Source organism: Phaenicophaeus curvirostris, chromosome 15 (genome assembly GCF_032191515.1).
Source record: "Phaenicophaeus curvirostris isolate KB17595 chromosome 15, BPBGC_Pcur_1.0, whole genome shotgun sequence".
Classification (NCBI taxonomy): Eukaryota; Metazoa; Chordata; class Aves; order Cuculiformes; family Cuculidae; genus Phaenicophaeus; species Phaenicophaeus curvirostris.
The window spans coordinates 8,783,068-8,807,935 of NC_091406.1; the positions used below are offsets into that span (position 1 = coordinate 8,783,068).

Below are 24,868 nucleotides of genomic sequence, written 5' to 3' on the forward strand. Positions count from 1 at the left end.
GCAAACCTAATTTTTTTGGTTACTTTTTCAACACTACATCTTTATTTATGGAAGCAACAATGTGACATGCTATGTGCAATAGCAATGAACTAGAATTGATGACCCCTATGATTCTTTTTCTGCCCTCGTGAACACTATAGATGAGCACAAGCTCCTCGCCTCCCTTCCTTGCATTCATCCCAAGGTATTGGTATAGCAGTCACAACCCCTCCAACCTTCATTCCACAGGGTTTACCCAAGCCTAGCTCTTCTCCTGTCTTCCCAAGTCTCCTGGGTCACTGCTTGCTCCCTAACATAGCAGTGAAAAACTTGCCATCACTGGTGCAAGGAACTTTTGAGGTCACCTCTCTGCACCCAGGGAGAGCCCACAGGTTAACAGAGTATCCTTCAAGAACATATTCTGTGAACTGAGGGAAAGTCTTTGTTTCACAGTACCAAGGAGCTGCCCATAAACCCCCCATTTCCCACCTCCACAGACGTTTAAGTGTCACTAGAACGGAAAGAATCTGAATTATGTAGGTTAAAAGCTTGGACACATACAAAACATCATTTTCACAGAAACGCAGGTATGGAAGAGCAGGACCCAGACCACTGATTAAAGGAGTGAAAAAGAAGAGTTCAAGAAAAATTCTTACCATTGTTTCTTCCCCAAACACACTCAGCTGTTAATAAAAGCTTTGCAATGATCAGTGAAGCATGTGGTAACCCTAAATTTCTGATCAGCATGCAAGAAAACAAAATTGACATACAGAATCAAAGGATGATGAATCTGATATTCCTATCCTGCCATGTGAGAAGGAAATAGGTTTGGGTTTTGCTTGGGGCTCAGTAGCAGCAGGCAGCCCACAGGGCCTCCAGGAGCAAGCACACTTCAGTGTTCTGCTATTCTGTCTTTATTGGTGAAGATCTGGCAGCAAGGACCAGAGGAGCCCAGGAGGTATCACCGGGACAGACAGCACTGAAATGGAAATGGGGGGCAGCACACTGCATCAGAATTCCACCGGTCTCCAAGAGGGATGGAAAGCTACTATTGCAGAAGACCCTCTCAACACATACTTAATTCATGGAATTTCAGTACAAGAATCACATAACCAGGTGTAAAAATCTTCAAATGTAATTTATTAAGACATTCAGCTATGTCTGTCAGTCTACATCCAAATGTACTACTAAAAATAAAATAGTATCACATTTCACATTAGGAATACCGACTTTGAAAAACACTTGAGTCAAGCCTATTGTATAAATAAGTGACTAATTTCTCTTCATATCAAAATTCACATAAAAAAATTGCCTGCCCCCTACTCCCACCTATTTCCCCACCCCAGTCCCAAGTTCTACTTGAAGCCATGATGCATGTAAAAATTTAAGTATGGACACGTCCTTGTCAAAGAAAAAAGGTGCAAACCTATTAACAGCTTTAAAAGTGGCATTTGCGGAGTCTGATCATACACAATAATGTACTCATTCCCAAAGTGCAAATATCGCCAGAGTTTAATACTGCTTTAATTCAGCTGCAAGAATTAAACATTACACAGCACAGTACTGCAAGGCCTTTATCCGTGCCCTAAAACTCCTCTCACTTTCCTCCTGCCCGTGGCAGCAGAGGTCAAAGTGTTCATTAGAGCTTTAGTTTACTTCATGCAGCCCAGACTGTGCCCATTATTAGCAAAAGTTTCATATACATCAAAATATTGAAGACTCCATCATAAAAGTCAAGAGTCACTATAGATTACATGAATTCAAATGCAACTGCCCACCAAGAACACCCAAAGCATACACATGGCATATTAAGAGTGCTTCCATCTTCTAGTACAATCACTGTTGTTGTATCTTTGACTTTTGCTTATGCGCCATAAAAAATTTTGTCAGGAATCAAAGCTACCCCTCAGTCAGCAACGAGCAACTCGCTGCATCGAACACCACTCCAGTAGCCTGGGACATGGCTGGATGCCATACCCTCTTCCTGACCAAAACAAAAACTAGCATTCTATCCATCTGACTACAGCCTCTCACAGACCTCTCAATTCCTCTTACCCATCACGTACATCTTGAAAACACTCTTTCACTGCAATTTATTTCCAGACATCCTTCCTATGCCCACGGTTCTGAGAGCTTCTGGAGCCATTTCTACTACATCTCACTGGAGTTACCACTACCAAGCAGCCCACAAAAATCAGCATGGGAGATTACGTTTTGACCAGCATTTATAGCTAAACTTCTTTCACAGCTGTGGAAGGATAGGTTTTCTTCTGAGTCAAACTTGGATCTCTGAAATGTGTTTGTTCCCACATCATCCTCTGCTACTTTAGAGCTGGACACAAACCCCTGGGTCTCGAGCAGGGCACCCCTCTGAGGCTGCTGTTAGTTCTGCAGCACAAGCTGCTCCCAGGCTGGCCTCACACAGGCCTGTGTCACTGTCCACGTTTTGTGACCCCTCTGTCCCAGCAGAGGCCTCCAGGTTGGCCTGCTCACCAGCAGCCTGTCCATTGCTCCTGCTAGGGCTGTCTGTCGTGTTTGGTCCATTGTCACAGGCAGCACCGGGGGGCTCAGCCTCCTCTCCAGCTCTGATATTTTGCTCTGCACTAGGATTTGGCTGTTGAGCTGGCTCTGGTCCCAGTCCTGGTAGCTGTGAAGGGCTCTTAAGTTGGCAGTGGCACAGAGGGCAGGTTTCTTGCACATACAGCCATTTCTTAAGACAACCCGCATGAAAAAAATGGCTACATGGTGTGATTACAGCAGTTTTCATATCCTAAAAGACACAAAAAAAGAAAGATTATATTATTTGCAATCCCATTTCTCTCCTCTCACCCCATACATCTAAGAAGTCCACTAGCCACAGAGGAGACAGTCAGTCCACCAGCAAGCAAGAGATCATTCCTTCCTTCAAAGCTGGTGAAGGGGCTGGAGAGCAAGTCTTACAAGGAACGGCTGAAAGAGCTGGGGTTGTTTAGCCTGGGGAAGAGGAGGCTGAGGGGAGACCTCATTGCTCTCTACAACTACCTGAAAGGAAGTTGTAGAGAGGAGGGTGCTGGCCTCTTCTCCCAAGTGACAGGGGACAGGACAAGAGGGAATGGCCTCTAGCTCTGCCAGGGGAGGTTTAGGCTGAACGTTAGGAAAAAAATTTTCACAGAAAGGGTCATTGGGCACTGGCAGAGGCTGCCCAGGGAGGGGGTTGAGTCACCTTCCCTGGAGGTGTTTAAGGGACGGGTGGATGAGGTGCTGAGGGACATGATTTAGTGATTGATAGGAATGGTTGGACTTGATCATCTGGTAGGTTTCTTCCAACCTGGTTATTCTATGATTCTATGATTCATACCAACAGGCCTCCACATCAAAATACATACATAATTCCAACACAGGCCAGGTCTGGCTGTTTATATTACAGGGATTGGAAATAAGGCAAAAAGCTTTGTTTAGAAGGCATTATTAAATTAAATAAAAACTTTTGTAGAGTGAGAGTCGTGCGACTAGCTGGCTTAAGAAACAATTGTGCAAGTCAAAAACACAACAGATACAACACGTAACAGCAAACTAGAAATGAAGTAATGCCCTAACTCTGCCAGCTGAGACCCACAGATTACCAGTCTGCTTGTTTAACCAGTGCCATTCAATCTGGCACCAGTAGTTTTACCCCTCGAACAATTTTTTATCAAGTCTGGAGTTAATCCAATCGCATTCCAACTGCACTTTACTAATTTTAGGGTTTTTCTTTCACTGCCATAGGTAACTACAATTTCTATCCAAAAGAAAGAGACCATGGAGCTGAAAGTGTGATAAAGATGCTACTTTGAGCATTAATTTCTAAGGTCATTACATCTATTGACTTACATTTGATAGACCCTTAACCTTTTGACAATGAAGTTTCTGTTATAAAACTGACATTGTGCACGAAGTGGAAGTAGTGATGCCTGTAGAAACTGAGCTACTTCTACGAAATAATAACAAATCAGCTGCCGAGTACACATCACCTTCCAGTAACAAAATCTTGCACTAACGAAGAAAGGGCACATTTGCTGTTATTATTGGGATCTGCTCAACCCAAACACGAGAGGTTTCAAAGAAACTCAAGGACACAATTTGTTGTGTAACTGAAATAAAAGAATGAAAGCTTAAACATATCCAAACTTACCTCTGTATTTATGAAAACTACCTTAGTGCCAGCACTCAACAGCAATTTACCCAAAGCAGAAAACTGGGTAATTCAAGTACTTATTGCACAGTATTACTCATGTAATTTATTTTACTAGTTGAAGACTAAACGTGACAGTGCAGAGGTATTAGTTTAAGTCAATCTTTCGACACTTCTGTTCTTACCTGATAGCAGATGGCACAGATATCGTTATGTTGCTCCAGCTGCTCTTTTGTGGCAACAGGCAGTGATTTGATCTTATTCACAGCATCTCTGCGAAGGAGGAAACTTTTCCACCCCAGTTGGGCACGCAACCACACATTGTAATAGGAATGAATGAAGATGATCACAGAACCCATCACAGTCCATTCACCAAAGATCGTTTCTGAGACACCATATGCCACCACACAGAGAGCAACAAGGAATTCCAGCAGCCGGTATGTGCCATTTACATAATAAATCACATCATCCATGTTTTCTACTGGTTCTTTTCTGAACTCTTCCACCATAAACAAAACATAAATGAAGAGTGTTCCAAGCACCTGTAACACAGTGCAAGACCATGAGCTCAGCATTCGATTCTGAACTGGAGCTTAAGTCATTCAGCATTGTCCACCGAGTTCTGTACACACAACACTCCCTAATCAGACAGAGGGCAGGCAAGTCCCAAAGCAGTAAAATCATTGCTGAGCTTTAAGGTAAATAAAAATAATTCTTTCTTTCAAAGTACTTATGTTTGTTTGCAAGTACTTCGCCCTCTGTACTTTCCTGAGTCCAGAACATAGCAGAGGCAATTAAACAAAAGTGCTGAGCACCATGAGGGGGTATTTAGTAGTTTTAATAATTAAAAAAAAGAGGTATAACAAATACTCATAGTACAAAACATTTCCTGTATTTACACTACCATGTTCTGAACATCAGATTGCTTTCAAAGAGCAATAGCTCTGGGGAGAAAAAGACTTTTTACTATGATAGTTAGGCCCTCAAAAGCCTTCTGGCTTTACAATTTGAAACAGACTTTCATTCACCTATGTTCTCAGCCCACCCCTAAGAGCTCCTTAGCCTCAGATTCAGGATAAAGAAAGAGATTTTATATCATATCTTGTATTTCTGCCCTTCAATCATCCCTGTTCTTTTCCCATCATGTATTTCCTTGCCCAAAGTAACAGGATCACAGTTAATGCAAGGTTTCACAGTTACTACAGGGCTAACAGTCTTACCTGAAGAGAGGTTAGAATACTGCTGGAGATAATGATCAACAGCCAGAAATCCATGTGGAAAAACTGACAGATCATGTAGGCCATGTACGCAGGGAACACGAGTAAGAACAAACAGAGGCTGACTGCTCGAAAGTGCTTCCACAGACTCCTGCAAACAACACAACAGGTTTTTTTAAGTCAGATTTGAGTGTCAGAATAAGAATGGGCTGACGGCTAGATGTAGGCACCTTAGATATTAGCTCAAGGCTTTGACTTGTGGAAAGGAGTTTCTATTTCACTTGGGCACAGTCTCATTCCCAGCATGCATATCTACAACACACACCATATGAAAAGGTCCCTCTCATCTGACCTTTGCTGTTTTCAATACAAAGGCAAAGATTATGGGCAAAAATTCACCTACAGTAATTGTCATAACGGGTGAAGGCAGTGGTCAGACAAATTAAGTGCCTGAGACACTGCATGCTTCACATGAAAGCTCATTAAAATCAAGAAAAATATTTAATATGCATGTAACTGTTTGTACGCTTTCCTATTTAAACAGTTCTTCCAGAATATACATTTATTACAACTCTTCTATCTTTCTGCTAACATGCATGGGTCAAAAGTACTTCTTTTCATCATCAGATTTAACCCTGCTGCCTTTAGAAACACATCCCCCAATTCAGGGATCACAAAAGAAGAAATGTAGCAGGACTTGAACGTTCCATCTCTGCCAGTCCTTCCTCTGCTCCTATCATTTACTTCTTCCTAATCTCCTACCCAACCTAAACACACCATCAATCTTTTTAAACTCACCCTTTTGTGAGGGCTTTCAGAATATCTCCACTAATTTACTACACTACCTCTACGTGTTCCTCAAGGTTGTACTTTAACCTCATATAGCTCTGGAGACGAGGTACAGAAAAACTGGAAGTATTGGGGGGAACAGGATAGCAGCAGAAACTGGCTAATTCAATACAGTCTGAAAAAACATCAGAACGCTACTGTGAGGCCTGCAATTCTGTGTCTGTGGGTGAGGAAGAAAGGGAAAGCTAAAGAGCAATTTATTCTGATCCTAGTTGATTTAGAACTGCCTGGGAGATCCGGTAGGAGAGGGTCAAAACTTGCTTTCACCACAGAACGCTTCCTTAAGCTGGGCAGATGCTCATATCCTGGCTCTACGCCCATTCCCTCTGTTACTATATTTGAAGTTAACATTGCTGCAGGCAGAACACACTGGCTACAAGTAGCCTCTAAGCTAAACAAACTCTTTACACACAAATAAACCTTCTCTTTTATTTCTTCACTTACAGGTTACAGAAAGGGAAAAGACAAAAACAAATTAGCAAAGATACAAACAGATTGATACAAGAACATCAGATACCAATAAAGCTCTTCAAAACACAAATTAAGCTTAACAACAATCCCGCATGATGAGAACATCTGGTAGACTAATGCAAGCCTTTCACCTCTTCTTTTCTGCCAGTAAACCCTACCATTTTGGGATCACAGTCTCACAAAAAGTAGTTTCTACAATGTCATATGCAAGGTCACTCCTAGAAACTTCCCACCCTCAACAGCTGCCTGAGATCACTGCATTAGAGGGAGACCTACCCAGCTGCAGAGGAGGCGAAACAAAACCATTCCTCAAACCCACACAATGGAGTGTGGGTGTGGACAGTAAAGGCACTGGTGTTCCAGATTTGCTTAACCAAGACCACAGCGCACTGACACTCTATTCCGAGTGGGCAGCCAGCAGCTGCAGAACAGCATGGTCATGCTCAGGCTGGATCAACGCAGTCCTGAGCAGGAGCAGCTGACCAAAGTCACCCCTGCTTGCCAGCATACAAGATGGTGAAAAGTATTATTGTGTGCTCTTGAGGGAGTAGGATAGAGAGAGAAAAAACAGAGAACCAAGATGAGAAAATAAATCTGCATACAGAAAACACACAGTAACTTGACAAGCGACTAAAAATCCAAATCAGGCCATCAATTACTAGTCTTTCACCTCCTAAAACAGCATTGAGTAACTTTCAGTTTAGGACACTAGTCTCTTACTTGTCCCTTGAGGCTCCCAGTGCCAAGACAATGGGATCAGCAATTTCCAGCATGGACTGAAGTATGGATGCCACCACAATGAAAAGAATAATACTGAGCAGGAACGCCCGATGCACAACTTGGAGCTCAATCAAACCTGTCTGCACAGCCAGTATCAGAAGCGTAACTCCTTCAGTCATTCCCCTGCAGATGAACACATTCAAAAGAACAATCAATCACATCTTTCTGTGTGCCAATGTTGGTTCAAAAACACATCTAGAAACAGCATGAAATAAACTGTCATTTCCTTAAAATGTCAATGGGTTTAGCTTTTGCTGATGTTCTGCTAAGGCTTTAACTAGAGGGGAAAGTTTTCAGAAACGCTGAAGCGCTGGGAGTTAGAAGTCAGCAGATTTTAGAACCCTGCTCCTGACAAGCAGCATGTGGGCTACATACAGCTCAACAGACACCACGAGACCCAGCCCTTCCCAGCAAAAAGCATTTTAATGACCCAAGCTGTGTCCTAAGTGGAATAGCCCATTGGCTTCAGTGCTACCTAAACAAGCCTGAAGCAGCTCTGCTATGTTAACACCTGAGCACCAGTTGGTCTCATTCCCAGATCACCATAAAATCTCTTTCCACATTATACTTCCCCATCACCACCCTCCTGCCTGTCCTTTGGCCCCTGGAAAATATCCTTCACTCAATGCCCCACTTGGTGCCCAGTTTAGGCAAATCAGCAATTCAGCCATTTTTCAGTTTCTTCTCTCTGTATATATTCAGACACCAGTATGTTTCTTTTTGGCTTGGAACCTCAGACTGCCTTTATTATCTCCTAGGATCAAAATTTAGCACAAGTTGAAGTACAGATCACCCAGAACTGCATGCTTCCCCAAAAAAATGCTTTTATGCAAACTAGTCCTGGGCAACTCCGACTTATACATTTTTGCTTCCTCATCTTGGAATCCAAAATTTATTCTTTTGTGTTTGGTCTGGATTTTCTATAGAAGGCAAGAATAAGAAAGGCCATCACACCTACAATCCTAACTTCCTATTAGACAAGTTAGGACAAGTGTTAAGAAAAGTTAGTTTCTATATTTTGACTATTTCCCACAGTAACTTACAGGCAATCCATTCAATGCTGTGTTTTAAGCCTCATAGATTAGTAATGTTTCACACATGACTACAGGGTAAATGAGGAAATGGAAATATGAAATGTTTATATTACACAAGCATGTGAAAATTTCTTCCGGTGACTCATGTAAGACAATCTAACTGTGCAATTGTAAATCTCAACTAACAGCCTCAAATTTGTTACAGAAATGAACCACCTCGCAAGAAATCTGTGACAAGCTGTATTTCCACCTCAAATCCCTCCAATGCCTACATAGACTGGCATACCAGAAGCCTGTCAAGGATACCTAAGAGTTCATAAATTAAAAAATTGCAACACTAGCCATATATTTCTATGTAAAACTCCTTTTTGTCCGCATCTTTTTAGACCCTAGGCACAACAAGGCACTTACCTGTTCATAGCAGGATCATTCATGAAGGCTCGGTAACCCTGCAAGTAAAACTTGCAGAGAGTCAGAACTCCCAAAGCAACAAACGAGACTGTGAAGACCAAGCCCAGCAGGGAGTACGGAGTGCTACAGCATTCTGCAATACTGGGAGGAGAGAGGAAAAGAGAGACAAAAAAGAAAAGGGCTGTTAATTAAAAACAATGCAACGAGCTCTCTCCTTGTCCTGTTACCTTTACAAGCTGTTTTAAAGCAAAACTGGATTGGTTTAATGAAAATGTTAAAAGCTCTACACAGCTACGGAATCCTCCTATAGAAAAGAAAAGATACAAGGTTTTCTGTTTCTTCTTTCAGAGACACTTTCATCTCGTTTCCCCAGCTAATGATGCTGCCAGGTATTCCTCTGGTCCCTCTCCAGCACTGTGCCACACGGTGGCACTGTCCTGCTTGCACTGGGTTTTCACAGCCAAAACTCAATTTGACAGCCACAATCCATCCAGGTTACTTGAAGTTTCATACAGCTACCAGAAACACAAAGCTAAAGCAGATGGATTAACTAAGGCACTGTCCTCTGAGCTCCACAACAGTGCAAACAAGTATCAAACTGAAAATACTATTGACAGTCTGGGGGCTTTTTGGTAGTGTTCACATCAGGTTTGTATAAGCAACACGTGTCTTTCAAATGGCGAGTCAGAAGCAGCAAAACAAGGGAGTGAAGAATATTCTCTCTTAGCAGGTTTCTTCCTCTCTTTTGCTACAGCATTGAAGTCCCCAAGATCGAAACCTCAGAATACATTTGATGATGCTGAGAATAGCTGCATCATGACTGCTCTTCTGCTGATCCTGTCTGGACAATACTTGGAGCAGTCTAAGCCTCAGAGCGTGCTCAGGTATCTGAAACACAACGCTGCTAGAACAAGGGGAGAGCAGTGCAGTCCCCCGTATGCCCCAACACTTGATAGAGAACCAGCTGTCAGACACGGACTACACATCTGGAAGTCCTCACACACATAATCCAGGGCAATAAACTGACACCACCATTCATTAAAAAAAAAAAATACTAATGATAATTAAAAAAACATATATCTTTGCTCATTCACCAGGATAGCAGTCTTGTGAGAGAAATTACAGTGGTCAAAAATGTCATGCTAATTAACCAAGTGAAGACTGAACTAGTCCAGTGCTCTGACAAAACAAAAGAGGTTTGAGGAGACATATGCTCCAAAAATAAACAAAGCTCGTCCAAGAGTCATTTACTTTGTCTCTTTTAATGACTACTTCAACCGTAAATCTCCTTTGAAAGTAATTCACAGCAGAAAATGTTGATGTGTTTACATATACCAAGTAGGCTTCTGTCAAGCCTACTAATTCTGCCTGTTTACCAGGCCGAGCAGGGCTGGAAAAGCTTCTAAATGTTCCTACAGGTCAAGGTAGTGAAAGACGCAGTATTTACAAAAGCTATGTCTGTAGGATATTCTAAGCCATGCTGCAAAATAAATTATCAGAAATCAAGAATCCTGGCTTTTCTGCCTGATGCCCAATCCTTTTCTGTCAAGAGTAATTTCAGTTCCCTTCTTAAAGTGATTTCCAGATGATCTGCTACACAAGCGTCCCAGAGGAGCTTTAAAGAGCTCAAAAAGAAGCCTGGGGAGCTTTCACTGTTATGTTTGTGTCAAGCACAAGTTTATAAATTGTCCTAAAGAGCTGAACTCTTGAAGGCTTCTCAAAAAAACACAGCAGTTACATACCCCTGGCAAAGACTGAGAGGTAAAACAAGGACTATGAAAGGTACAGAATAGCAAACACGCAAGCAAGAGCTTTTCGGTGTGTGAAAAACAGACCTAGGCTACTCCTGATTTTAAAGGAAAGCACAGAACTGTTGAGTCTTTTTTCTCCCCTCCACCACACATGACTTGAGGGGCAACAAACAGACATTACATTCACAGTTACTGTGATAAGGACAAATATTTGTTGATAAGGACAAATATTTGTTGGGCATCCAAACACAATAAAGTTGATGTACACATCTAATTTCTAAAAGAGCACACACATGAATTTCAGAAGATAGTCAAAACAGAAAGCCAAGTCTATGCAGACTAGTTAATTACCTTGTCAAGAAGAGGAAAAGAAGCCTCTCTCTTGAGGCAGGCTGGTCCCGTGTGCTGAAATAGGAATAGATCTGAAGAGCAAATAAGACAAGCCAAAACACCATAAAAAGAACTGGGACGACCAGCTGGTTCCACAGGGACATCCCCAGAGCCAGGAGACCATACACTTCCACCACCTGGACAAAGCAGAGAAAAATGCAGTTTGTTACTGGTTCAGCATACGTGATTTGATAACAACTATAAAGCCACACACAAGGAAGCTGTGGATAAATCACACAGCATTAGCCACCCCAAATTAAAAGAGGAGGTACACTAAAATACAGTATGAGCACCCAGGTTCAGCACTGACTTATTAACTATGACCCACTACCTGTCTTGAAACAGGGACAAGTACCTGACTGTGCAGCAAACTGTAAGACCAGCTAAATGCCCCTTACTGTGAATAACTGACTTGGAGCTGCTGACTGAACCAGGTCACAGCTGGAGGGGCAAGAACATGTGCCTCCAATCCATGCACAACTCACTCGGACCTTTTCAACAAGCTTAAGTCACAGTGATGTTTTCTCTACAGCTACTGCCAAGTCATTGCACACACTGTATTCCGAAATATGAGCCACATCATTTCAGCACAGTAAAGCTGCTTTGCTGAGACGATTTTAAGGAAAAACTTAATACCTCAGACATTTTAAGTATCTCAAAAAGATGATGTACCAGACTTCTGACTGCTCCAAAGCCATCAAGTCTTCTGAAATACATGCTTAAGAGTTATGTCAGAAGATTCTGAAGCTCAATTACTTCTTTTGTATTGCAAAGAGTAAGGTACAATGCAGTCATTTCCAAGAAGCTGGAACTTCATATTGCTGGACTTAATACAAAAGGTCAAAAGGAAACCACTCATAACTGCTATTTCCTCATCATCTGCTTCCCACAATGACATACAATCCATAATGGCTGGCAAAATTTATCAAACAATAAAAAAGCTTCCTCTTATCTCTTTTGTGACAAGCATGAGGGATGTTACGTTCATAAGATCTACTGCAATATCTACTGTGGCTGATCGACAAGCAATACACTGCTGGCAAGGACACCATGTCAAGCTCCCGCTTTTAGCTTGGCACACAGATTTGTGAAGGAAGTGCATCTCCTCTCAGGAGATTCTCTTGGCCTGAGACCAATGCAAGCAATCTTACGCAGCTCCTGGCAGAATACTCCACTGCATCGGAAAAGGGTCATGCTACGCTTATAATGTAGATTCATAACCATGAGGTATCTCTAGCATCTTCTGCTACAAGCAGGCAGCCAAGGTTTTGGGTTTGCTTTTAAACTATACCATTAGCCACAGTCTGAAATACACACAAACACACAAAAAGCTGCCCTGGTCCACCCATTAAGGCTTTCTGCCCTGAGGCGCTGCATTCAGGAAACACTCCTGGTGTTTAACATCCCAATATTCACTAAGTTTTGCCACTTATATCAAAGCTAATTGCTTTATTGCCAATATTGCTAATCAATATTGCTTTATTGCTAATGTTGCTAATCAACTGCAGATTAAAATACCAAGATGAAGGCAACACTGAAAACTAACAACTACACAAAGTTATAGTGATGGAAATAAAAGAAAGAAAACATTCAAAGCAAAACTGAAATATCCTCCTTTGGAATAAACATAATAGGCTTGATTTGCAGCAGAGCTGCAGCCAGTTATAGAAACACACAATGAGCCAATGTTTTTTTCTGTTCTATTTCAGGAACACGGGCAAAAAGCAGCAAGCTCTTTAAAAATAAAGTTCCCATTTTCCCATATTGTCAATACAATGCAAAAACCACATACAAACTAATTTCAACTACACACATTTAGAAAAGCAGCATACAACACACTATTATGAATCCAGCACCGCACTATAAAATTTCTGCCGTTTTCTCAGTATTCTCAATGAAAAAACTTTATGCCCTCAGCATAAAAAGTCAGGAGAAAGAATATAATCAGTGTCTAGAGGCCACATACAAAGAATACTTCTTCCTTCTGATTACAACAGTGTAATACTGTCTGGCATGCAAAGATGTGAAACACTGGTGAGGAGGGGGAGAGATAAGCAACCCTAAAGATAAGATTTGTGTAAATGCTTTATTTAGAATACAATTCTGAAAAAAAAAATCAGCAATGAACAACCCCCCTCACCTCAGAATGTATTTGCAGTTAAAACATTCATAAAAGATGTTGAAGTTTTTTAAACAGAAGTGTCTAATAAAAAAATAGACTCAAATCTGCATCCAAGCTGAATTTGATTTCAGGAAGCTAAACTCTGTATGTATTCATGCATGTGGAAAATGGGAGCACTGGTTCCAATCTCTTCTAGGTCTTTGCACTGTACAAAGATGTGCAGATGTTTTACCCTGAACGTTACCGCTCTAAACAAATAGTAAGCATGAGTTTCCTACTCTCACTGGAGAACAAGGATATTGAAGCTTTGCCAGTTAGCTCCAAAATTAGTTTTCAATCAGCAAATCTACAAGCTAGTTATGGACGAGACCAGCCCGTGCTAGGTGCTGTACAAGCACAGAAGGATAATCCTGCTCCAAAGACCAATTACATACAAAATAAATAACCAGACAGTAATGATCAACATGACAGGCTGAGACCTTGGCACACCAGACACCTACTGCCGCCAAGTTTTTGTTTGTGCATGACAGATATGACAGCAAAGAAGAGATTTAAAGAGGGCTTTAAAAGAGCTTAACAAGTTAGTTTTCAGACTGGTTCTGGACAGAAGAGGAGAAGGCATAAAAACAGTGGCTCAGTTTGAAAAAATGCAGCAAGTGGCGTAAACTGAAGTACTGCATCAGTCAAAAGTCAAGCAAGCACCAACTTTTTTTTTTTTGAAATATACAGAAGGATAAATATACACATATATTTTACTTTCATATAAGTAACAAGAGTTGTGATGTTTCTTTACCACTTACAAAGTGTCTTTTCAACTACATTAGATGTCAATGCAAAAATGGATACACATCAGATCAGTCTTCTCTGTTTCTGCTGTTTTAAAGAAAATACTACAGACCTTTCCAATCACTGTCTGCAAGTTACAAATCACTGGCTGCAAGTCAGTGATTATTACAGTCAAAATCAGCTGTAGTGTCACTCCCAATTTAACACTAGTATAATTACAAATGCTTTTCATGCAGAAAGCATTTCTTGAAATGAACAGCTACTACAATTAATGTATTAGAGACTGTAAATAAATTGCATTCTGCCATATTCTTGTATAAAAGCTTGGATTTGGAAGGACTACGCAAAGTCCAAGCAAAGTGCATGTGCTCAGCTGGCCAGCAGCACAATTCAGGCTAATGTTTTAACTGCTCACCCATACAAATTATAAGCTACCATAAATTAAAGAAAGAAGATGTTATGGATAGGAACACATTTGGTTTGCTGATAAAGCATAAGTTAGCACAGAAACACAGTTGCACAAAAGTACCTTTTTCTTTCTTTGCTGCAAAAAGAAGTCTAGACCAAGGACAATAAAATTGTTATTTTCTGTCTTACCTGAACAAGCTCTCTGTATGCAGATTTCGCCAAGTTATAGGGCACCAGAAGATTTGATGCCAGGAAGTAAAGAACTTCCAAACCCGTGAAAATCATGGCAAATTTGTTGATGATGACAATGGTTTCCAAAGGGACCAGGCAAAGTCGCGCCAGCAGAGGGAGCATGTGGGCAGAGAAAAGCCAGATCTGCTTGGTTTTCATGACGCAGGAGCAGAGCGTGCATACCACCAGCTGACCTGGAAACGCAACACAGGATTTTACCATCAAGCTGATTATCCCCTTCAGGAAAAATGTATTTTAATACGTTATCTTTCCATAACACTGTTATCAACATCCAGCATATTATGACAGTTCTAAGTAGGCCGTATCTGTTATGAAACCATGCTTCCTCCTGGGTCACAAAAGTTACTGCTTTCAAACCACACCAAGTGCATGCTTTCATTTTACAGATTAGTGAGATGCAAATGCAAAATACATGCAGAATCATACTCAGACTAATACAAAGTCCCAGGAATAAATCATGCAGAGAATAACTGAAAAGGTCATCCCTCTTTTTCCTTAACATGCCCAACTCAACTAAAATCCCATCAGCACCTACAAATACAGCAGTAGCTTTTCTGAAGCCCAGTTACGCTACTTCTTCATCCCGATCTATTCAAAAGAGTAATCAGAGATTCCAAACAGCTTTCACAGCAACAGTATTCATACTACCAAGAGGAATTACCCGTTGAGAACAGCAACAGGAGAACAGCCAGGTCAGCAGCTGAGATGTCAATAATTTCATAATGCCCTAAGGCAGTTGTTCAAAATTATCACTGCAGCTTGCAAGTGACAAATAATGAACAACTAAATTCTCTACCAGTTGACAGGGACACAGGCATGAGCACAGCTCCCCCTCCCCCAAAAATTTCACGGGGAGTATTTCTAGATCAGATCAGTCCAATATAATGGCTCCCATTGGGGTCACTGAAGGTTGCACCCTTTATTTCAGCGAAATTGGACTGGGGCAAAATGCACACTGCCTGCATAACAACAATCACCAGTCATCATTTTGCAGTAAGGAAACAGCTTATCACGTATTATTTAAAAGCAGAACCTTGTTCACCATCTACGTTAGCTTACATCCAAAAGCTACCTCCACTAATGTTTACATTTCACAACTCTTCCCGAAACCAGAAATTAGCCTTAGCAAAACACAGCAGCAAAATCAAGGCCGTTAACACTAACTCCGTGTGTTCACATTAAGCTCACTGACCTTGCAAGCCCTTCTGGATGGGCCAGGGAGGGAAGCAGTGAGAAGAGGAAGGGCAGTACTAGGCTTTTACTTTCATTCTGCCTAGCTTCCCTACCAAGGAAAGGACTTCAGCTTTCAAAGTAACTACAGCAGAGCTGAAAGCAGCCTCTAAACTCCTCTTCCTTCATAATGTCCTCTTTCAATTTTAAGTCCTACTGTCAATTTGCTAGATGTATTTTTGAATTAGCAAATGTGTTTTCAGAACAAGCACCCTCACTCTCAGCAAGACACAATCAGCAGACTGGAAAAAGTTACTCTACTCATCTTTTTAGAAGTTGAAGAGACTCCAGCTCTGAAGCATTCTCCCTCTGCTTTGTTGTTCTCTGCCCACACACATGTTGCTACAACCCTATTTAAGGTACCACCAGCACACTGCTGTGCTGTAATATTCAGGAGCCTGGCAGCGTCAGCTTGTGAGGATTTCTGCAACTCATGGTAACTAAGGCAACCCAGCTTCACACACAAAGCGATACAAATACCAGCATCCACTATGTTCTTTAGGATTTGGCAAGAGAGTCATCACCTGAAACAAAATACTGCAACAACATCATGTTAAATGATCCAGCACTCTTTGGGACGACTTTGGAGCTCTCCAATCATGAAGTAGGATCTATGAGTTCAGTCTCATCTCATGCCACTGTAAAACCTGCTTTCCCCAGCAGCGATATGCCAAGTATGCTGGTCATCCCTGCTAAACTCTCTAAATTAAAAAGGTGGGAGGGTCAAACACCAAATGAAAGCTAATTGATACAAGAAGAGCTGTGCACCATCAAAGGAAATACATGGAGCACTTGCTCTAGCAGCCCCAACCTCCTTCCTGAAGTCTGCACCTCAGGAAGGGCCTGGAAATGCCTCCCGTGGAGCTGTTAGTGACTTGCACTTCCCATCTTAAACTGGGGTAAAGAGCACACAGTTCAGGACAGACAATCTCTGCAGTAAACCATAGTTTATCTCCAGGTGGGGCTGTACACCATCAATCATCACACATAACATTACAGGATTGGTCAGAAGATACTATTTTGTCCCTCATGTCAAATCATAAAATGACTTTAATGCTTTACCTGTCTGCTAAGACTGCAGCTGAACAATTGCTCTCTGTTAGCTTAAATGCTGTGAACTGAAAGCTGCCAGACACAGCTAATGAATCCAACAGCTGAAACCCTCCTGCAGGACACCAGGCTCCTCTGCTAGGGATGAGGCAATAAGGAACAAATCTACTGCCTTAGGTTTTTGCATATCCTCTTCCCTTCCCAAAATCTGCACAAATACACAAAACAATGCTAACAGGCAGCCAAAGCCTTCCAGCTTGGAAGCTAATGGAAAATGTGCAACAAGAAAGCCTATGTGGTACAGCCACTGTTCAAGATGCCTTGAGTAGGGAACTGTCTTTATTTCATTCTCAGTTTTAGAAAGCTGATGTTAACAAATTCCCTAAGTCATTAACTGCTATTCAAAAACCATGATGTGTTACAGTTTGTATATAATCCCATTATAGTGCACTAAGAAAAAGCAAGTCTTCATGGTAGCATTACTTCCAAAACCACACAGCTTTGTGATGTTCACGGCTGACACAATCAAAGTGGCACACTTATCTAAGGGAGAGTCTTCAAAGACATTTATATTCTCCACCCAGAACTCAGGAACAGATTAGTAACCCTGATCAACAGTCTTCATACTGAATTAGATGCAGGGGAAGAAATGACTAAAAGAGCCCATTCAAAAAAGCACTAATGAATAAAAGTATTAACAAAGATTAAGTTTGTGAACCAGCTGGCATACTGTACATCATCCTCTAAAAGTTCTGGTCAGAATTAAGAAACCAGAGCTGTAGCAGTCGCCCCATTATTCCCCCATTCACCTGCCTCAGTGCCTTTTTTAACAGTTGCTGCAGCACAACACTGTGGCAGAACACATAAGAAAAAGATGGAGCAGAGAACCTGTATATTCATTTTGCTGTGAAAATGACAGTTCAGTGCAGGACACTCTTGAGACATGGCAGACTGCACTGGATAAATACCTTTGTATGTGACAAACTTGAGAAAATATTTCATGTTTATACAGTGTCAAGCCTCATAGCCCCATCTCAGAGGTCTCCCCCAAACAAGACCATTTGTCATCACAACTAAAGTTACACTTTCAAGTAGGCCTTAAAAGAAGAGGGGAAATTAATAATGAGGTTATTAAGTATGTTAACATACACACATTTCCTAGTACAGTCAAGCACCTGTTTCTGAAAGACAATTAGAATAAGGGGATGTTCTAGTCTGACACTCAGTACAACCCAAAACTGTGTTGCATAAAACCAGTATTATCTTTTTCCCACTTACTTTTAATGCATACTAAAACCTGGATGAACCCTAATGGGTCTGACTCTCAGTTTAGTTTCTGTCTAAATGTTACTGTATGACAGTGTCTCTTGATCTCTTCCTGCCCAGGCCTGCCTGACAATTTGTGAAGCTCTCTCAGGGATTCTGCTTTATCATGGGACACTGCACCTGAGAGTGATTCAAAGGACTAATTAACAAACACCTTCACACAGAAATATACTAAAGGCTTTAGCTGTATTTTGGTCAGTCAGCAAGACTGCAAAATATACTATATCTAAAAATTCAGAAATGAGAAGAAATTACATCTAAAGAAGATTTTATTTATATCTGACAGTAGCAGCTGCAAGTAAACAGAAAGCAGCTGAGTTTTGCCAACAGTACATGGCTGGGTGAATCTGTCAATAATCCAATGAAAACCATAGATCTTAGTGAAAGGAATTAAGGAAGATTTTTCTTCCAAGCTTGTCTCAGGCTTAATTTTAAAATACACATGGGGTGTATGTATATTTCAATATCCTTTCAGTACAACATATGGTATAGAATAGTAACCTTGATGCTGAATTTATTCCCTTCCAGTCAAATCTCAAAGGGTATGGGAACAGTCCAGAATGTGCAATTCTTCACAATTCATTTGGGATTCTTAGGTAGAGAAGTCATCTCTGCCATTAATCAAACACAATTTAAATATAGTCTTGACTTGTTACTCCTTAACACTTTAACTTCAAAATATCCTTGGGACTTCATTAAAAATGGAAGTAGCCCATAGTCCCAGGTACACACACACAGATCTTTTTCAACAGTTTTTTTGTAAGAGATTGATAATATTCAACTAAGGCCAATAAAGAATAAATACTTCTACAACACTTTCATTGACAAAAGCACTATAAAAACACGTTACTATTGAAATTTCTACATACTTTCCACCTAAAGATTATTGTAGACAACAGAGTTCTGAATCAGATTGCGAGGCCGAGAAAAACACAGGGGCAGAGAATGACAGACAGACCTAGAAAATACTTCAAAGCTGCAAGTACAAGTGCACTGGTAAATCAACAGCACAGAAAAAGCCAAGCAGGATACACTGAACCTCCCATGCCTCTTGCACATTAGTAAGAATCACAGCTACTAAAAGTGATAAAAGAAATCAGAAACCAAGAGGTAAAACATGCATAGGTTTCAATGGAGAGAATTAGGCAGAGCTCTCTCCTGCATCACAAATATGTAAAGCACTTACCTACTAAAGCAGTCATGAAACGATTCATAGAGAGAGGTTCCAAGTACATTGGCCCTTCATATCCTGATTCCAATTCGCTCCTCACATAATCCCTAAAAAAAGAAACCCACAAACCATCAAGACCCATCTTATCAGACAAGAAGCTATTTATTCATTCCACGCAGATATAACTTTAGTGCATGCCACAGTCAATTAACTAAATTACAAAAAGCAACACTAACACTACTGTTACAGCAGCCTCACTGATTTAACAGAGGCATGACTTAAGCAAGACAAGTATTATCTGTAATTAGACTCACTGGCATAGCTGTAAAAATCCTTTGGGACATCCAAGCTGTTCTTCAGAGTCTAGCCTGAAACTGCTTACTGACAAAGCCTCTTAAGTAGCATTCCATTTTTAAGTATCCTTATTAAGTGTTCTTTTTCCTAATAACTTTTTTTCCCACCAGCTCCACATAAAAAAAAAAATTGGAGAGATTGACAGAGAGGTCTTCCAATGTAACAGTCCTAGTATTTTGCACCTAACAATCTCTTGCATCGAATTAAAAAAATAGGAATGAAGAAAAAGTGACAGTCATGGACTTGTGTCAGGAACAGAGTTGCCTCATAATTTTTTATCCAAGATGATTAAAAGCTTAGGTCTATCCTGAGAAACTGGAGGGACCACCCACATACCCTCAAACCTAGAGGCAACTATTGACAGTCATGGTAACATTGTTTGAAAACCTGACAGGGTATTTGCAATTTCTCCCAGAACAGGCTGGCTCAGAGGGCAGGCTCCAGCAACCAGAGAAAAAGGCAAGAACCTGGGAGGACTGGCCATTTTTCTGCTGTTGGTGGTCAACCATCCACTCTGCCTTTGTGCAGGCTTACGTATGGAACAGTAGTATACCTCAAATATTAATTTCACACTAAGAGCAAGAATTTTGCATTTTCAGAAGATGAACCTGGAACAGCACTGCAATTCTCCAGTGGCTCCTTATTCCCATGCCATGAGACAGCAGGCAATACTCCTGACCATTTACATGCAGATCTCCAGCCTCTTTTTTTCTGCCTTGCCCTGTGACCCTTCTCTACTCCCAGGATGGCTGCTGCTCCACCCTTGTTAGGACAGCACCAACTCTGCCAGCAGCAGCACAGCTCACCGTGGGCCTGTGTCTGGCTGATACTGCCCAGTCACTCATGTCTGGCTGCATCACATCCTGCGAATGCCAGACGCACTTGATCTGACCCCGCATGGAGCCAGCAGAGTCTGTTTGCTCGAGGGGCATGGCACTTGATTTCATACGTATTTATTTATATCAGCCAGACAAGCCACACTTGCTGGGAACAGATGCAGTCAAAGCAACACAAACAGTACAGAAAAACCACAACCAATACAATAATTGCTCTTTTTATTTCAGTACAGAAAAAAATAATGTAACTCCGTGCTGCTGGAAGTTACATCTCCCCAGAAATAGGAAATCTTCTAGTATTAGCTCGCTACCCCAACTGAGGTAATTCACACTTTCATTTGCAAAAAATCTCTGGAATTCAAGACTTAAATCTTGAAGTACTAAAACAAACCCTTCAAAGCCTGTTCTTCGTAGCTGACAACCCTGCCTACTCACCGCAGCATTTCAAGTGTCATAGTATACGCGAGGTATGTTGAAATGGGTTCTTTAGACTGTAACCTACACATAAGGATTGAAGAGGCATCTAAACTAAATAATTCTAGGTAGAACTTCCCCCCTTGTTATCAAGGTATAGCTAAGCACAGTGGGGTTTTTGTACCTTTCAACATTCATATGGATTTAATCTTTGGAACAAAGTTGGGTATTTTTTACTTTATTTCATATGAACCTGCAGAAAGCACTTTCTTAAAGGATTAGTTACACAAACAGGACAATTCATCAGAATTACAAAGGGAGAAAAAAAAACCAACATGATTTGCAACGTGCTGAAGATGGCTTTTTGTATTAGCTGTATTGTGCTCCATCCTCAAATTTAGGCTGAAAACACTGGCTACATCTAAACTGCTGGAAGGAAAGCAGTGAAGACATCAAGTTTCTCCTACATTTGCTAGGAAACAAGTTATAAAATCATCCAGGATACCAGCTGTAGTAGACCTTACACAAATTCACCAAGACATACCAACAATGCTGCACTTAAAGTTGCTTCTTCAACACCAGGAATGTGCCTGGAGATGACCCAAATTCCTTCAAGCTATATTTCTTGCTGTTGTCTATCTGATCCACTCATCTGCACAGAGGTATGCACTTAGCATAATTTTTTAAGTAACTCTGATTGAGTTTTAGGTGACAAGCTTGGAGAAGTAACGTTTTAAGATCTCCTAAATTTTTTAAACAGTATTTGTAGATGATGGCTGAATAACGAAAGTCAAGGCAATGATTCTCTTATTACCAGTACAAACAGAAAGATCTTTTGGCACAGACACCAATCAGAAGACGCCTCAAACAGCTGCAGTGCCATACAAGATGCTGAGAAAAGCAAGTGCCTGTACTCAATTTTGATCAATTAAAGCTGGATTAAACTGCAGCTTTTCCATTTGAGAATTGCTCACTTTACCGCAATAATGTAAGAAAACAAGAATGCTAAAATCATTATTTACTCGTTAATGAAACGACTGAAACTACATTATTACTGTAGAAAATCAGGACATAAAAATAAAAATGTGATGAGATTGCCTGCTGTTCATGCTGTAGATGTGTCCCTGGCCTTATCTAATTGAGCTGCTGAACTGTTTATATACACTCAGAGACAGCCACGACTAACATTGCTTTAAAAAGGTAAAGGTACAGGGCTTCAGACCACTTTTGCTACTGAAAATGCAGAAAAACCTTCTGGTATTAAAAATATGCTTTGTAATTGACTGACATAAGGCACAGTGGTTATCTGACCTAATTGACTCATACTGCTGGTATTTACATTGGCTGATTAATCTCTGCTGTCAACATGAAACACGTGCTTGCATAGGTTTTAAATGTCTACAGACAACCTTAAAAAATTAAAAGTGTATTTTAAGATTATCCATAAGAAACAAACCAGTCTCTTGTTCCCCACCTCTTACCCTATCTTTTCATTCTAAGCTCTGTCAGGCTTTACACCTGGAATACAATCATAACAAAACTGCAAAACATGAAACAAGATAATGATGTAGATTCAATTTTTTAGCATTAACTATGTTTAATTACATCATTTCTTTTCTGCATAACTGCATCATTTATTTTGCCCAGTTTTACTGCTAGAAACAGGGAAAAGAAAAGTCATCCTTTTAAGTTAGACATTTGTACAGCTACATGTAAAATAAAATCCATTTTCCTCATCAGAAGCAGCAGGATTCTGTTTTTTAAAGCAGACTTCTCCTTTTTCCATAAACAGATGGTGTATTATCTCCACTCAAATTGCCAGGCTAACACGCCACATATAAATGTAACATCTTCTTGGACTCCCCAAGTGTTCAGGAACACTGCTAATCAATCATTACACATTAAGGTAATTCTCAGTCTTGCAGACAAGGGAAAAAACGCTTAAGAAGTGACTTGTCAAGGTCACATAGACCTGGAAGTCTGAAGTCAGAGCTCAACTATAATATTCAGATCTTCTTATTCCCAGACTTGCAGCTGAACCACAAGCTATTTCTGGGTGGAAAAAAAAGCAAGGAAAGATGAAGTCTTTCAACAGCTCAGAATTTCCAGGACACTGCAGAGTCACAAGTGCCAGCTGATTCTGGTCTTGTTCTATAATTTGCATTAACCAAACTGGCCTCAATATAAGACCTCTTCATCTGTCTTAAATAGCATCCCAACTGGTAGTGCATGCAAACAACTCACTCCAAGTTTTCAGCTCTAGGCAGAATTATTAACAAAATGCCCTCAGGAACAGCTAGCACACGACTAGTGTATATCTTGTTATGATCAGTCTGTAGAACAGAAACTTCAGTCAGAACTGGATAGCTTTGGCAATAAAATGAATAGTACCACTAACATATTTGCGTTGCACTTTACTGGTTTCGATATGAAAACTAATGGGATTCAAAGATTCTTTTGAAAAGCTAATGCAAGTGTCACTCCTCACATTGTACAAAGGCTGCTGCTGAGAACCCCTTGCAGAGTGCTTCAAGCAAACCAAGTCAGTCTCATACCTAGGGAATGGGTAAAGCTCACTCAAAAGCACTAGCAACTACGTTTGCTTTGCAAAAGCAGCTAGGGAATACTGCTGGACTATTTGAATCTAAGACATCTTTTAATTAAATATATTTTTCATGTGCTAGTTGATGCAGGATTTAATTAAACTCTTTATTAACTCACTCCAGAAGCTTCAAATAGACAACATTTAGTATGAATACACCGAACAGCCCAAGTAGTAACATGTTTCAATGAAGCTTGCAACGTCTAAAATCTCACAAAGTCATTGAAGTCACAAGTCACATTATATAGAAACATAAACAAACAAAATGGTACTGAAATCAAACACAGTGCTATCCCTTAATGCATCAACCGAAACCCATACTTTCTATCTATCTCTTAAAAAATTTAAAGATCCAGAATAGCATGAAGATCTCTACCTGCAAATGTTCTACACAAAGTCCTGTATCTGATAGGTATTTGTTACTAGTTTTATTTTTCTTTCAACACAAGTTCTTAAATAATGTTTAGGTTGCTTTTTCTAATACATAAGCCTTCAACTCTATGAGGAACACCCACAAACTTTATCTATAAACACTCAGGACTCTCCTGAGGATGATAAAACACTCTTTCCTTCCTACCTAGGAAATAAGAGGCCATCATTCCTCCCTTCCACCCTCATCCATTCAGGAAATCATTAAGAAAAACTCTGACAGCCACAACAGCAATATGTCAAGTCACCACAAAACCTTCATTAACACTCCCCTGAATAGCAACATACCAAGAGATATTCCAGCAAATACTTTAGAACAACAATTTTGATGCAGAAATAACAAACCTATTACTTCACTTAAATCAATCAAAAGTACATTTTTAAATATTTCCCATCGGCAAGCACAAAAATAAAGCAGGCTCAAATCCATATTTTCAAAGCTTCCCACATAAAGCCATTAATGTGATGGCACTCTTTGGTTCCAGTTAAATGTCAGCAGGAGAGTTTACATCAGCTTTCAACAGACTTAGCTAGAGCCAAACAAAGATGGTTGACTTTGTCTTGTCCAACTCAGAGCTCTCCAGCCTCATGTTCAGCATTTCAGATCCCAAATGCCTTTCTTTTTATTTGCATTGTAGAATATATCACACAAAGATTAATTGAATAAATACCATTACCACTTTACTTTTAATGTCTTCCACATCTCTTTTTTTCTTTCTCTCCTTCGCTGCCAGGAAACTAAAAGTAACATCCTGTCTGTTTTGCAGAATGCTCCACTGAATATGTTAGCTGAGCCATTGAGTAACCTGGCTTACTACATCAGAGGCCGCATTTAGTCTTGCGGTGTTTTCTCTCC

At 40.5% G+C, this 24,868-nt stretch overlaps 1 protein-coding gene across 2 annotated transcripts in view; it reads right to left on the reverse strand.

The window, feature by feature from the left end:
* Positions 1 to 1,092: 1,092 nt before the first annotated feature.
* The window catches only part of RNF145 (ring finger protein 145), a 44,272-nt gene continuing 20,496 nt past the window's right edge, over positions 1,093 to 24,868 (reverse strand). For both annotated transcript variants that reach the window (XM_069868865.1, XM_069868864.1), the window contains exons 4-11: positions 19,393 to 19,484; positions 14,538 to 14,773; positions 10,994 to 11,169; positions 8,892 to 9,032; positions 7,387 to 7,569; positions 5,350 to 5,497; positions 4,315 to 4,671; positions 1,093 to 2,749 (exon numbers count right to left, since the gene is read on the reverse strand). In XM_069868865.1, coding sequence (XP_069724966.1) covers positions 2,306 to 2,749; positions 4,315 to 4,671; positions 5,350 to 5,497; positions 7,387 to 7,569; positions 8,892 to 9,032; positions 10,994 to 11,169; positions 14,538 to 14,773; positions 19,393 to 19,484 — 1,777 coding nt within the window. In that variant the 3' untranslated portion in view covers positions 1,093 to 2,305. The remainder of the gene's footprint in view (positions 2,750 to 4,314; positions 4,672 to 5,349; positions 5,498 to 7,386; positions 7,570 to 8,891; positions 9,033 to 10,993; positions 11,170 to 14,537; positions 14,774 to 19,392; positions 19,485 to 24,868) is intronic.